The 14,903-nt window shown below is 57.7% G+C and overlaps 1 protein-coding gene across 1 annotated transcript in view; it reads left to right on the forward strand.

Annotated features, from left to right (window-relative positions):
- Nucleotides 1–13,760, forward strand: part of EXOC3L2 (exocyst complex component 3 like 2) — a 20,730-nt gene extending 6,970 nt beyond the window's left edge. The window contains exons 3-12 of the mRNA XM_025849445.2: nt 30–663; nt 2,739–2,850; nt 4,029–4,130; nt 4,227–4,327; nt 4,542–4,652; nt 5,862–5,997; nt 9,154–9,276; nt 9,776–9,931; nt 10,743–10,864; nt 13,100–13,760. Of these exons, the coding sequence (XP_025705230.2) occupies nt 30–663; nt 2,739–2,850; nt 4,029–4,130; nt 4,227–4,327; nt 4,542–4,652; nt 5,862–5,997; nt 9,154–9,276; nt 9,776–9,931; nt 10,743–10,864; nt 13,100–13,388 (1,886 nt within the window). The 3' untranslated portion in view covers nt 13,389–13,760. The remainder of the gene's footprint in view (nt 1–29; nt 664–2,738; nt 2,851–4,028; nt 4,131–4,226; nt 4,328–4,541; nt 4,653–5,861; nt 5,998–9,153; nt 9,277–9,775; nt 9,932–10,742; nt 10,865–13,099) is intronic.
- Nucleotides 13,761–14,903: the final 1,143 nt, after the last annotated feature.

Genomic DNA, 14,903 nt, shown 5'->3' on the forward strand with positions numbered 1-14,903 from the left:
CCCCTGACCTCCCCGCTCTGCCCCCACAGTGCTGGAGATCCTGAGCCTGATCCAGCAGCGCGAGCTCGCGCGAGCCGACGAGCACATCTTGGAGCTGGAGGCCGAGGAGCTGGCGTCGTCGGGGGGCGGCGCGCCCGGGCCGCCCGGGGCCGAGGGCGCGGGCGGGGGCCGCCGGGCGCGGGACGTGGCGCTGCTGTACGAGGCCCTGCAGCGCGAGCTGTGGGCGCTGGTGCGCGAGACGCTGGCGGGCCCCGGGCCGGGCGCGGGCGCCGGGACGGGCGCCGTGGCGCAGCTGGGCCAGGTGCTGCTGCAGGAGGAGGCGGCCGACGGGCGCCGGGGGCCGGGGGCCGCCCGCAAGCTGCGCGCCCGCTGGGCCGAGGCGGTGGGGCGCGCGGCGCGGGAGCGCCTGGAGGCGGCGGCGCCCGGGGCGCCCGGGGGCCTGGCGGGGCAGCTGGAGGCGCTGCGGGCGCGGCTGCTGGAGGATATGGGCGGGGTGCGGGGCCGCCTGGCGCCCGCCTACCCCGCCGGCCTGGGCGCCTTCGGCGTCTACCTGCGCGGCTACCACGGCGCGCTGGCCGAGTGGCTCGGGGCCGCCGCCCGCCGGAGGCTGCCGCTGCCCGACCGCTACGCCCTGCTGCACTGGCACAACCAGGTGTACCCCAGGTGAGGCGGGGCCGGCGGCCCCCGGGTCGCCCAGAAGCACCCCCCCGTCCCCCGCCAACACACGCTCCCCCAGCCCCTGGCCTCTTCAGTTGCAACAGCTGGCTCCCCAATCCTAGAATCTTAAAACCGTTGGCCTTTCCGGTCCTCGGTGCTGGTGACATTGACAATCCGAGCCTCCGAGCGCTGTCCACCGTGCCCGTGCTAGAACCTTAGCGACATCGGTCCTTCCAGTTCTCAAACCTCAGCACCTCCCAGTCTGAGAACCTTTGCCCCGTGGACCCTTCCAGTCCAAGGACCTCAGCATCATCCCCACTGCCGTCCTTGGACGTGTAGCCCCGTCCACCCTTCCTTGGCCTAGAATCGTGGCACTGGTGATCTTTCCAGATCTAGAACCTTTGCATGGTGGACACTTACACCCCTAGAACCTTAGCACTGTGGACCTTTCCGGTCCCAGAACCTCAGCACCATGCCACTCCTGCATCCTTTACCCATCGATCCTTCCAGTTCTCAGCACTGTGACATTTACAAGCCGAGCCTCTGTGCGCTAGCCACCCTTCCGCTCTAGAACCTTAGCGACATCAGTCCTTCCAGTTCTAACACCTCGCGACCCCCAGCCCGAGGACCTCAGCGTCTCAACACTTCCACCCTTGGAATCATAGCGCTGCTCACCCTTCCAGGCCTAGAGTCTAAGCATCATGGATCCTTCTCGTTCTAGAAGGCTTGCGTTGTTATCTTTCCATTCTTAAAATCTTAGCACCATTGACACTTCCAGGCCTAGGACCTTCCCATCATTGACACGTATACTATTAGAATCCCAGTAGTGTTCACCCTTCTGGTCTTAGAATTTAGCACCGTTGACCATTCTCATCCTAGAAGCTTTGTACCATTGACCCTTCCAGTCCTAGTACCTTAACACCACTGACTCTTAAATACTAAAACCTTAGCACCAACATCCCTAAAATCTTGGCAGAGTCGACCCTCAGAATTCTAGAACTCTTACACTGCTCTCTCTTTAGATCCTAGAGCATTAGCCCTGTTGATTCTTCCAGTCTTAGAACTTGAGCACTGACACTTTCAATCCTGGAACCTTAGCACCAATGAGACTTCAAATCCTAAGCCTTAGGCTCATTCCCTCTTTAGAGTCTAGAACTTTGATACTGTGGATCCTTCCAGCATTAGGACTGTAACGCTCTTGGTCCCTTGAATTCTATGACCTTAGCACTTAGAACCTCAGCACCATCGATGCTCCCCGTCCTAAAATCTTCACACTGTCGAGACTTCGGATCCTAAAACGTACCCATTCTTGTGGCCGGGGGATGGAATATGATTAGCCATGACTTGGTCACCTACGGACTCTGGGGAAAGGGAACTGGCCACACCCAAACCACATGTTGGCGAGCCAGTGGGGTGGGTGGTTCCTCAAACAAGATCATCCTGCTGTCACTAGAAGAATGGGGAAGCAACAGCTAGTGACATCGACTTCCTAGGTCCCCTTTGGGAATATGTGTTAAGGACACTCTCACACCACCTATGAGAGACGAGGCAGGACAGGGAGTCTGGAAAGCTTCCTGGAATGGCGGGGCAGGAGTAGGAAGATGGTGCTTCTGGCTGAGAAGATGCCACGGGCAAAAGCTTGGGGTGCGTGTGGGTGGTGGGGGGCAGATAGGGAGAGTGACGGTATCACACAGGGCAGTGTGCAAGACTGTAGCATCGGGGAGTGAGAGCTAGACCCAGGAGGCCTCCAAGGCCAGGTGAGGTGGTAGGGACAAGGAGCGGAGGCGGGAGGGAGGTTCTGTCTGGTGAAGCTGATCATGGGAGAGATCTTGTGTGCCAGACCATCAAGCCTGGACTTGACCCCTGCAAGTCTTGCCCGGACACCATTCATCAGGGAGCTGACTCAGACAGCTGGAGCCAGGGGAGCAACAATTCCAGAGACTTCCTTTGAGGGATGAGCAAAGCTGGCCCCTAGAGAGGAAGGGAGGAGCCCAGGGTCACAAACACCCTGGGTGTGGAGGGTTTCAATTGCCCAGATCCCCCTCTCACAGACCTCCCTGTCTCTTGTCCCCCACTCCCAGAGAGGTCCTAGGGCTGGTGGACCTGGTAGCCCTGGAGAATGGGGAGCTGGGGCCCCTTCTGTCTCCCGGCACCCTGCGGGGCTTGGAGGATGAATGTGTCACAGATGTTAAGGTACTGGGGGACTTGGGAGCAGAAGGGACTCTGCAGGGAGGGAGGGGTCGCACTGGGCTTGGGGGCCTCTCCTCTCCCCCTTTGGCTACTCCCATTTCCCTTTTCCCTTTGTGGACTTCTGAGTTCTGCCCCCAAGACACAGAAACGCAAACCCGTACCTATTACTTGTGCCTTGGGTTCAATGTTGTTACCCAAGCACGCAGCCAGGCATAGAGAGCATCAGTAAAGGTTTGATACATTCTGATACTTCAAAACCAAATCGTAGAGCAAGAGTCAGTCACAGAAACTCAGCTCATGGTCCCAAAGCCTCACGGAAGGAAGGCATCACAGCAAGCCCTGGACACAAGCAGGGTAGCCGGTCAGCATGGTTAATAACTGGCCAGGTATGGGCACCAGTCCGCAGGATGGTCCAGCCACGAGCACCCAGCCTGGCCCCAGGGCTGTTTCCCACCTGAATTCCAGTCCTGCCTCAGCCAGAGAAATCAGAATCTTTGTAACCTGAGAGCCTAGAATCTCAGACTCCAACATACCTAGATTCTCAGATTCATTGAAGGGAACATTGGACCAGTGAATCAGAGATGCATAAATCTTAGGATCCCAGACCCTTGGAATCCTGGAATCACAGAATCTGACTCTCTTGAGCAAATTGTTTTGCAGAACCTGGGAAGACCATCGAATAATGAGAGAATAGACCCTCAAAGTGTCTGGCTATCGGAGGAAGCTTAAAACTCCAGACTCTTTTTTTTTTTTTTTTTAAGATTTTATTTATTCGAGCCACAGAGATACAGACAGAAAGAGAGAGCATGAGCAGGGGGAGAGGCAGACAGAGAGGGAGAAGCAAGCTTCCCGCCGAGCGGGGAGCCCGATGTGGGGCTCGATCCCAGGACCTTGGGATCATGACCTGAGCCGAAGGCAGATGCTTAACCGACTGAGCCCCCCAGTAGCCCCAAAACTACAGACTCTTAATATCAAGCTCCAAATCGTAGACTTAGGGATGCAAAGTGCTGGGGAGGTTTTCTGGTCCAGGCTCCCTCCTCAGTGTAACCTTTACAAGCTCAGGAGTAGAATCAAGAGCTGCTTGGGACTAAGGTGTAGGGACCAAGGGGGAGGGGGAGAAAAGGAGGGAGAGGGTCCCAGGCGCCCCTGACTCCTGCCTTTCCCCCACCTTCCCACTCCAGGCTCAGACACGCGCAGCCCTGCTTCGGGTGCTGCAGGAGAATGAGGAGCACTGGGGGAGCACAGAGGACCGGCCCAGCAGCCTGGCGCAGGATGTGTGTGAGGTAGGGGGTGGGGAAGTGGAAGGAGAATCAGCAGGAAGAGTTCCCCCCCGGTGGGAAAGCAGGACCTCTCCCCTCCTCACCCCTTCTCCTCTCCAGCTGCTGGAAGAACATACAGAGCGAGCACCCCGCATCAGCCAGGAGTTTGGGGAGCGGATGGCCCACTGCTGCCTGGGGGGGCTAGCAGAATTCCTTCAGAGGTATGGAGGGCTGGGGGCAGGGGGACAGGGCTGGGGTGGGGAGGCATCAGTACCCAGGATCAACAGAGAGAGGAGAGATGAAAGGGAACCAAGTAAGGATGGGCAGACGCTCTTCAGTGAGGATCACAGGCTTTGCGGGGCTGAGCGCCCAGCAAGAGGCCCTCCTCCAGCGGCGCTCCATCTGTCACGCACCCTCCCTTTCTCCTGTCACCAGCTTCCAGCAGCGGGTGGAGCGATTCCATGAGCATCCAGGAGTGCGGGAGCTGCTACCTGACACCTACATCAGCAGGACCATCTCCCTGGTCAATTGCGGGCCCCCACTGAGGTGAGAGCGCCCAGTGTGTGTGTTGAGGGAGAGGGCCAGTGGCCGTGACAAGCTGAACTGGGGCAGGGATCCCAGAGCTGGCCCAGAGTGACAGGCACATGGGGCCTTAGAAGCATAAAACCCTAGGGAGTCCTGGAAAGGACCTGAGCATCACAGAGCCCTAGAATTACGTACGGAGCGGAGTGATCAGAACATTGGAGTGTTCTAATTATAGGAACCTAGAAGCCAGACTCACACACTCTAGGAATTACAGATTTTTTTTTGCCTTCTTATCTTACTCTCCTTTTTTTATTAACTTATTTTTCATGCATTTGAAAAATCGGGAATGCATTTACATGGTTCAGAATTTGAGATACAATAGGGCATAGAGTGGAAAGCCGCCCTCCTCCACCATCCCCACCTTCCTTATTGCTAGAGTCTGCCATATCTTTGCTGGGGCACTTGATATATTTACCCGTAAATATGTGTAAATAAGTGTATGCATGCATATGCATACTTCTTGCATATGCATATTCGTGCACATTCATATGCACATTCCATATATATATACACAAGTAAATATATTCACTGTGTGAATACATACTATTCCTTTTCCTTTAAAAAAAACCCCCACAAATGGTAGACTATTGAACACACTTTTGTGCCTTTCCCCTTAACAGCTTGGAGACCTTCCTGTTAGCACGTGGAGTTCCCACATTTCCTTTTAGATCTGAACTGTGTTCCACTGTTTGGATATACCATCATGTATTTACTGTCCCCAGTGAATGGAGAGTCAGCTCCACCCTTTGGCAGAGAAAAACCTGGCACACCTGTCAATTCCCACAAACGTGGGGACTCTGAAGGACACATGCCCGGAAGGGGGCTCGCTGGGATTTTGGGCAGAAAATGCCAAGTTGCCCTCAGACCACGTTAAGGTCCTTTCAGTGATGGAGGGTCATCATTAAGGGAAGTGGGAAAGGTAGGATTTTAGAATTAGAGATGTTTAGAATCACATTCCACAGAGCTTCCATACCCCCCTAGCCTCCCAGACACCCCCTGATATTGCTCAGCCCCTGGATTCTCCCCAGAGCCCCTGACTTCCCCCAGCTCCCCATCTGACCTGTCATCCCTGTCCTCACAAAATAGAGTCCATCTAAGGAGGAAGAGCGGTCCAGGCAGTTGAGCAGAATATTGGAGCTCCTTGACTTGTGGCTCCTCTGATCCCCACAGGGCTCTGGCAGAGCGCCTGGCCCGGGTGGGGCCCCCCGAAAGTGAGCCGGCCCGGGAAGCAGCTGCCAGTGCTCTGGACCGTGTGACCCGGCTCTGCCACCGAGTCCTGGCTGACCTGCTGTTTCAGGAGCTGCAGGTGAGTGAGGCAGGGGGCTGGCGGGGGGTGGAGTGTGCCAGGACAGGGGAGCACCCCGCCAACCTGCAGTTCCTTTCAGCCCATGACTCAGTGTTCAGGAAATGGGGGGGGGAGGGAGGTAGTAGGGGGTGATGGCCTGTCATTTGGGGGGGTAAAGGGGGGTGCAGGAAGGAAGAGAGGGGAGGACATGGTCAAGGGGAGGATGGAGAGCAACCAGCAGAAGGGGCCTTGGGGATTGGGTGGAGCCCCTCCCCACTGAGGCCCCCCAAATCCCTGCCCAGCCTCTCCTAGATCCCGGAGCCCTATTTACCTCCGGGCTCCTGCGCATGCCAGAGGGGGGCTGCGCTCGGGTCGGCGGTGGGTGAGAGTATGTGGGGAGGGCGGTGGGAGTACCTGGGAATGAGAGAGGTGTGTGTATGCCTGGTTGTAAGGCGTACTCAATCCATGCCGTACATCCCAGCTCACTCAGAGCAAGAGCCAAAGTCCTTGCTGTGGTCCCCAAGTCCCCGGATGATGATGAGCTGACCCTTCCCTCTCTGACCTCGCCTCCTCCCACCTGTCTCCTCACTTACTCCGTTCCCACCCTCCCAGCCCCCTCACTGTTCCTTCACACGACAGAGTAAAGCACCTTGGCACTTGCTGATCCCTCTGTTTGGACCCCTCTTCCCCCCCAGGAGCCACATCACTTGCTCCCTCCCCTCTTTCACGCCTTGACATCTGAGTCTCACCTTCTCACTGAGACCTCCTCGGACCGCCCTATTTAAAATAGAAGGCCTAGGGGCGCCTGGGTGGCTCAGTCGGTTAAGCGTCTGCCTTCAGCCCAGGTCATGATCCCGGGGTCCTGGGATCGAGCCCCGCATCGGGCTCCCTGCTCGGCGGGAAGCCTGCTTCTCCCTCTCCCACTCCCCCTGCTTGTGTTCCCTCTCTCGCTGTGTCTCTCTGTCAAATAAATAAATAAAATCTTTAAAAAATAATAAAAAAAATAAAATAGAAGCCCTGAGAGGAGACTCCCTTCCTCACTCCCTGCGATGTTTTCCTCCAAGCACTTGCGGCCACCTGCGCTCTGCTATGGCCTTTGCTTTTTTTTTTCTTTTTCTTTTTTTTTTCCCTCCCCAATCCAGCTCCTCCCACAGGAATGCTAGCTTCTCAAGGGCAGGGTTTGTTGGAGTGTTTCTAAAATAACTTTTTATTATGGAAAATTTCAAACATACACAAAAGTAGGCAGAATGATAGAATGGCCCCCTGGTGGACCGGTTCCAGCAAGTTGTCAAGGCCTGGCCAGTCTTGTTTCACCTCCACCCCTGCCCCCCGCCTGCCCCCAGATCCCCGACATCCTGTCATCATCCATCAACACTTCAGCCGGCATCGCCAAAAGATAAGAAATCCTTTTTTAAATGAACATAACCACAGTGCCGCTTTCATACCTAACACAGGGAACAATACTTCCTTAGTATCAGCAAATATATATGTAATATATATTAAAAATATATAGCAAATACCAGAGAAGTATTCGGGTTCCCCTGACCTGCTTACAACGATCAAAGGCTTAGAGTTTTGTTTGTCTCATTCTGCGCTGTGTCCCCCAAGTGTTCTCCATGTGTCCCCAGCCACCCACCCATGGCTGAGCCATAGGAAGGGCTCACACAGTGGCTGTTGAATGACTACATGGATAGGTGTGTGCGGGAAAGTGAGTGAGTGGGGGGATTATGGGGGCGCTAGGAAACGGGTACGGTCTTTGTTCCCGGCCTGCCTGCGCTGCTTCCAAGTAGGGGGACATGGGGCAAGTTACTTGTCCTCTTGGGGTTTCAGTTTGCTCATCTGGAAAAACGGGCACAGGAATTCCAGGCTTCTGGTGGTGGTGGGGGGGGGCAGGGGCAGTGGCTTTGAGGAAGCAATGGGAACATGGCTATAGAATGCTTAGCTCCATCCTGGACCGCGGGTCCTGGCTGATATCTTGCGACGAATACAGGGTTTATAGCAACAGTGACACGCCCTGAGCCAGGCACATGAGCTTTGGCTCATTTAATTCACACCTGCTTTTCAACAAAAGGCCCCATCTTGGGAGGTTTGGACAGCCGGGTTACTGTTGGAATGAGAGAGCAGGAAGTGGATGCGGGGCAGAGTTGGGGTAGGACCTGCTTTAGACACCGTGGACGCCAACCCCGCATGTCCATTCCCCAGGGTCCACCCAGATCGCAGCATCTGCTCCCACGACCCCCAGATCCATCTCAGGGACAGACCCACTGCCTGTCCCAGCTCTTGGATCACGTTCAAGTGCCTCCCTTCCCTCCCCCCAGAGAAATCCTACGAATTCTATCTGGGCTCTGCTTTCTCCCTCCTCACCCCTCTTACTTCTTTCCCTCTTTCCTCTCCTTCCAGCCCCCCCCCCATTTCTGCCTCAGCCTGGCCCCTCCCATTGAGATCTCCGTAATGTATAAGCCTGACCCTCTCTGTCTGCTTCCAACCTGCAGTGGCTCCCCAGTGCCCTCAGGAGGAAGCTGGGACGCCTTACAGCCCTCTGTGCTCCAGCCCCAACCACCCGCTTTGCCACATCTCCGTGTCTCCCTGTCACCTGTTCCGGCTTCGGGGGGTCTGTGGAACCGAGCAGTCCCACGGGACCCCCTGCTTGAAAGAGCCACTGCTTGGTTCGCTGCCCTGCCGCTGCTGTCTTGAAGTTATCAATAATTTTGAACAAGGGCCTTCCCTTTTCATTTTGCTCTGGGCCCCACAAATTATACAGATGATCTTGCCAACCACACTGACCTTCTTTCTGATCCTCTGACATGAAGGCTCATCTGAAATGTGATCCGCCTTCACAGGCTGATGGAGCCACTCCCTCCCATACCCCTCACCCGGCTAACTGTGACCATCCTCCTGGCCCCAGCTCTGGTGTCCCTTCCTCCAGGAAGCCCCCCTTGACCCTCTGTGCTGACTCAGGCACCCGCTCTGGACTTCCTAAACTCCCGGTTCCCTCGTCCCAGCCCTGACCGCTCTGGGTCCATCTTTGGGGATGGTCTGCCTCCCTCCCTGGACTGTTCGCCCCAGGAGGGCACAGCACAGCACTGCGGGTCCAGCTCTCTTCTGTGGAATTGGTAAGTGGAGAAAGAGGGTGGAAGGGAAGAGAGCTAAAACCATGCCCCATTCTGTCCCACCCAGCCGCACTTCAACAAGCTGATGCGCAGGAAGTGGCTGAACAGCCCGGAGGCCCTGGATGGCATCGTGGGCACGCTGGGCGCTCAGGCCCTGGCACTGCGCAGGATGCAGGATGAGCCCTACCAGGTGCGCGGGCTCGTCGGGGTGGGGGGTGGGAGGGATGGGCGTGAGAGTGGGGGAGGGGGAGCGCGCCGCAGGGGGAGACCCCTTCAAGGTGCGGAGCAGCTCTCTCAGGGTGAGATAGGCGGGGCTCTGCGCGGGGTCTGCGGGTTGGCAGAGGCGCGGGTACTGGGGTGTCGGGTGCGGCGCGCCCAGGGTTGGGGCCTCTGCGAGGGGGAACTCCGGAGAGTGGGGAGAGGGCTGGGACGCCGCAGCCTTTGGGGGCCGGCAGGGGGTGTCGGCGAGCCGATTAGGGGGCAGAGAAGGGTGTCATCCGGCAGGACAGAGGTCACCCGTCGGGAGTCGCGAGGGCTGCTTGGGGGGCTGGGGGCGACGAGTGGGCGCGGCGCCCTGTGGGGTAGGAGAGGGGTGCCCGTGGGGTGCCCGGGGTGGGCGCGGGCGGGTGAGGAGCGGGGGAGGGCGTCACCGGCTGCTCACCAGCCCTCGCGTCTCCCCCGGTCCCCAGGCTCTGGTGGCCGAGCTGCACCGGCGGGCGCTGGTGGAGTACGTGCGGCCCCTGCTCCGAGGACGCCTGCGCTGCCGCTCGGCTCGGACCCGCAGCCGCGTGGCCGGGAGGCTCCGGGAGGACGCGGCGCAGCTGCAGCGCCTGTTCCGGCGGCTGGTCAGTGCGGCCCGGGGGCGGGGGGCTCCAAAACCCCGGGAAAACCTGGGCTGCCGGGAATCCCCGGACCCGATAGCCGGGGCGGAGGGCTTTCGAGGAAGGCCTTCACCCAACTTTCAGTCCACAGTGACACTTTGATCCTGGCCCTGCGCGCGTAAAAATCGGCTTGCTCCCGGGGAAAGCTCGTCTCCGGGCGCAAACCGGCATCGTGTTCCCTGTGCCTGGTGGTGGGGATTCGATCAGTTCAGTCCTGCGAGGTGCTTAGGGCCCTCCCCGGCCAGTGCTCCCACTCCCTAAAACAGGAGCTGTTCTGAGCACAGAGAGAGGCTAAACGCAACAGAAACCCGAGAATCTTGGCGTTCCCAAATCCAAGAATGTAAAATGACCAACTCTTATTTGTACCCAGTTGTAATCAGCAGGACCGGAAGGGCTTCACTCATCCGCATTTCCAGGACTTTCTAGTCTGCAGTACTTGGAATCGAAGGGGGGGGGGGCGAGGGCTGCCTCATCTTACTGAGAACGCAGGGAGGCCTCTCACACAAGTAATCCAGTTTCCCCTAAGGGTCACCTTTTGCAAACGAGGACTAGGTTTGGAGGGGTGTCCCCGAGCCCCAGATGGTCTGCAACACTGGGAGTAGATACATTTCGATTGCATTTGTCTTCACATTTCCGAAGCTTCCAGGTCCTCCCAAACCTCTGATCAGGCCTGTCCTCTGCCCGGCTTTACGGAGAGAAAGAAGGCCAGGAGGGGTGCAGTTCACAGGGAGCGGGACCTAGGGCCAGAGTATGAGCTTGGAGCCTTCCCCTGCAGGAGTCCCAGGCCTCGTGGCTGGACGCCGTGGTGCCCCATTTGGCCGAAGTTCTGCAGCTGGAAGACACGCCCAGCATCCAGGTGGAGGTGGGGGTGCTGGTGCGGGACTACCCCGACATCAGGTGAGAGCCCCCAACCACCCCCAGCGCCGGCCTGGGTCCCTTGTTGTTGGTGCGGCCGCCGCCGCCAGGTCGAGGACTCCGGGCCTTGGCATCCGTCCCGGCGTTTCCTGCTCTTGGGCAAGGGAGGGAGGCGGCGAGCGTGTCTGATGGCCGTTTCCTGCTGGAACCAGGGCATTATTAATACGATTTCCCTCCTCCTCCTGCCGCCGCCGCCACCAGGGCTCGCAAACAAACAGGCAGTCACAGGAAGCCCAGGGCAGGGGGGGCTCGGGGCCGCCGGCGGCAGGAAGGGCCGGCCCAGCCGGGGAGCCGCGGAGGACACAGGAACACGCACGGGCACACGGGCGCACACGTACTGGGGACAGTGGCAGGCGCCGCTCAGATCCTGGTGGATCATTTCCTCTCTGTGGGACCCTCTCCGAGCCTCTCCCAGGGGGATAATAGCCCTCTTCCCATAGGATTGTCGGGGGTGGAATTCTCCATCATTTGTCCGCATCAGCATTACCCTCATCATCCACAGGGGCAGCCGGACCAAAGACCAATTCTTGTTTATTGAGTCCTTATGTCAGACCTAAGAAAGCATGGTATCAGCCCACTCTATAAGTAAGACCTATGATAAGTTATTTTAGAAAATGATATGCAAGTAAAAGGCAGTGCTATTCTAAATGCTTAGCATCCTCTGAGGCAGGCAGGAATTAAGTAGATTACCCCAAATGCTACAGCTAGCAAGTCGCCAAGCTGGGACCTGAACCCTGGGGCAGGCTGGCTCAAGCTGGTGCACCTGATCACCGCCCCCCACCCAAATGCGATTGGTGGTGGTAGCCCTGAGAGCTCTTTGGGCTCCCAGACGTTCTGTGTATTGGGAGAGACAAAACCCCACACCACCAGGGAGTGAGGCACCAGCAGGGTTTAGGCTCCAGGGCTGAGGACTTGGGGTGGAGGGTGAGGATTCTGGATGCAATGCAGGATGGACAGGTCTGGCTCTGGGGTGTGGGGCTCTTTGTCCTTGGGAAGACACAAAGTCCTGTGGAGTCCTTGGCGGGGGTGGGAATCCCAGCCTTCCTCCTGGATTGGGGTTTCTGATTTGGAATCTGCACTTGAACATGAAGCTCAGTTTGAAAGCTCTCAAGTTTTGGAGTGGTTCCAAAGCCGACTTTGTGGAGCTTGTCTGAGCTGGAAGTCTCTTGAGCCACATTTTTGGATGAGCAAATTTTGGAGCTGTGGTGATTCCAAACTGGGGATGTGGGGAAGAGAAGACGCCGAGCTGCGTTTGAAGGGGGTAGTGAAGGCCCCAGCGCTCTGTCTGAAACGAAAGTTCTGGAAATGACTGTTCGGTTCAGGCTCTTGAGTCGAAACGTGGTGATGGTCCTGCAGTTTTGGACCCGCCATCTGTTGCAGAGATACGCGTGAAGGGAAGGCTTGTTGTGTCAGATTTAAGGGCAAGGGTTGGAAAATAGAGTTAGTTTTGAGACAGAGTTTCTGGTTGAGGGCCCCCTGCCCCAAGGTTAATTTTAGTTCCAGAGTGGAACTTTGGTTGCGCAGGATTCTGGGGATAGGGTGTGTGTGTGGGGGTGAAGCGAATGTTCCAAGGGGATGGAGGTGCTCTCATGGATGGGCTCTGGGTTGAGAGCTTGAGTTCGTATATACGGGCTCTGGAACTGCAGGGGTGGAGAAGCTTCCAGACCTGGCCTGGGGGTAGGGGGGAGGTGAGGGTTCAGATGGGAATGTGGACGAACCCTTCTGGGCAGCATCTGAGTGATGGTAGGGGGCTGTTGGAGGTGTGAATGAAGATGAAGAGAGGGTTGCTGCTGATTCTGGGGCTTAAGCAGGTGTGAGGGGACGAGAAGGAAGCCGAGAAGCAGTCTGAGCCGAGTTGGGGCTGAAGACTGAAGGCTAATCAGGAGCTAAGACCAGGGTGCATAGGAAGACTCCTGTGCTGGGTATAGAGGTGCGGGTTCTGGAGTCAGTTTGGAAATGGTTGCTTAGCGAAGTTCTGGAGGGCATGCTGGTAGGAGGAGGGGCTGGGAGGATAGAAATGGGGAGGGAATGGGGGCTGGGATGCGGGGAGGGCTGGGGGGCTGCTGGTCTGGGGAAAGAACCTGGAAGGGGGCTTTAAAGGGGCTCCAGAGCTAAGACAGGTTCTGCGACGGATGGGGGCCAGATGGGGCTCACGGGTGGGCTGGTGTGCGTCTCGCACGGAGAACCCCATGCACCTGTCCCTTCCTCTCTCCCCAGGCGGAAGCACGTGGCAGCCCTCCTCGACATCCGAGGCCTGCACAACACAGCCGCCCGCCAGGAGATCCTGGCTGTGGCCCGGGACCTGGAACTGTCTGAGGGGGGAGCCCTGTCACCCCCTCGGGACCGCGCCTTCTTCTCAGACATCTCCGTGCCCCGCCCACCTTTCTGCCTTGGCCTCCCTCTCTTCCTGGGCCGCCTTCCCCTCTCCCGGCTGGCCAGGCCTGATTTGGCCTGTCTGCCCCGGCTTCGGCCTCTGTCTCCATCACGGCCCCCTACCCAACGCTGAGACTGTCCCAGCCCTCCACCTCAGTGCCCCCCATCTTTGCTGCTGACAAACCGTCCTCCTGTATGGGCTCGCTCTTGACTCCCTGCCTGGGACCACAGACCTCCCCCCACGGGGGGATGGAAAGATCCTCAGAAGTCTTCTTGGCCACCGCTACACCCCCGGAATAGAAGAGAAGCAGGCCGGAGGGAGCAAGGACTTTCCCAAGGCCACGAAGCTCATTCCCAGCACCAGCTCCCGGCCCAGTGTGCAGTGGGGGGCATTTTGGAAGGCTCTGCAGAAGTATCCCAGGCCCCCCCTTTCCCCTCACCTCAAGGTCTGGCCCCAGTCCAACGTATTAAGGAATGTACGATACTTAGAATAAAGAGGTTTCTATTTAACACAAGGAAGGGCTGAGTCCCCAGTGTGTGGGGGAGGAAGGACCGGGGGCAGGGCCCAGGGCCAAGGGCTTCTCACACACCCGAGGCTGGGCTGGGGTCCAACTCCTGGGCAGGGCAGGGGAGGCTGAGAGAGGCCCCACAGGCCAGAAGCAGACAAGGTTGTCCCATTTACCCCGAGGCCCCAGGCTGCGGGACTCCGGGGCAGGCCCTCGGCCACTCTTGGCCAGGGTCCCTCGTTTCGTAAATCCCAAAGTGCCTCTCCTTCGTTTCTGGGCCTGGTAGTTCCACCTTGGCACACCCCACCCCCCCTCCATCCATCCTTAGCCGGGAAGCTGTGTCAAGAGAGGAAGGAGGTTGGGGGCAGGGCTGGCGGCATCCAGGGCGCCCTCCTGGGTTGATGCAGGAAAATCTCAGGGTGGGAAAAATTCCAGCCTGATCCTGATCCCCATGGAGACCTTGAGGTCACCTCCCTGCTGACCCCTGCCTCTCCGGCCTTGTTGGACAGCCTATGATGGATGCTTCCTGGTGTGTGTGTGTGTGTGTGTGTGTGTGTGTGTGTGTGTGTGTGTGTTCTCCCTGAGAAGTGGGAAGGAGGAGGCAGCCAGGGGTCAGCTTTGGGGCTGGGGTTGAAACCTCACCCACATGTGAACTCAGGAAGGTGGGGACTCAGGACTCTTAGAGCCTCTGGGCTGTGTGACCTCGGGCAGGAAGCTGCCCCTCTCTGGGGAACCACTTAACCTCTCTTTCCCTGGGCCAAGGTGAGCCATCCAGAGGACGTACCCCCCCTCACTTCCACTCCTAAGGGGACACTTTCAATGTCACTGATGTACAACAGAGGAGTTGAGGAACGAACGACGGGTTGCAATTTGTAGGCATTTCACGAAGGACCTGTGAACCTCAGTGTAGAAGTATTCTTTCCAGATTTGGGTCCCCCATTTAAAAACAGCTTTATGGAAATGGGATTTGCATGCCAGACAATTCATCCCTTTGAAGGTTCGATTCAGTCACCCTTGGTATATTCGCCGATTTGCACAACCATCACCACACTCAATGTTAGAACATTGTCATCATCCCCCAAAAGACACCCTGTACCCCTTAGCTGTCTATCCCCCTCAGGCCCTGGTGACCACTGGTCTAC

The sequence above is a fragment of the Callorhinus ursinus genome, unplaced genomic scaffold (genome assembly GCF_003265705.2).
Source record: "Callorhinus ursinus isolate GAN/ISIS: 27379988/994484 unplaced genomic scaffold, GSC_fseal_2.0 scaffold71, whole genome shotgun sequence".
Lineage (NCBI taxonomy): Eukaryota > Metazoa > Chordata > Mammalia > Carnivora > Otariidae > Callorhinus > Callorhinus ursinus.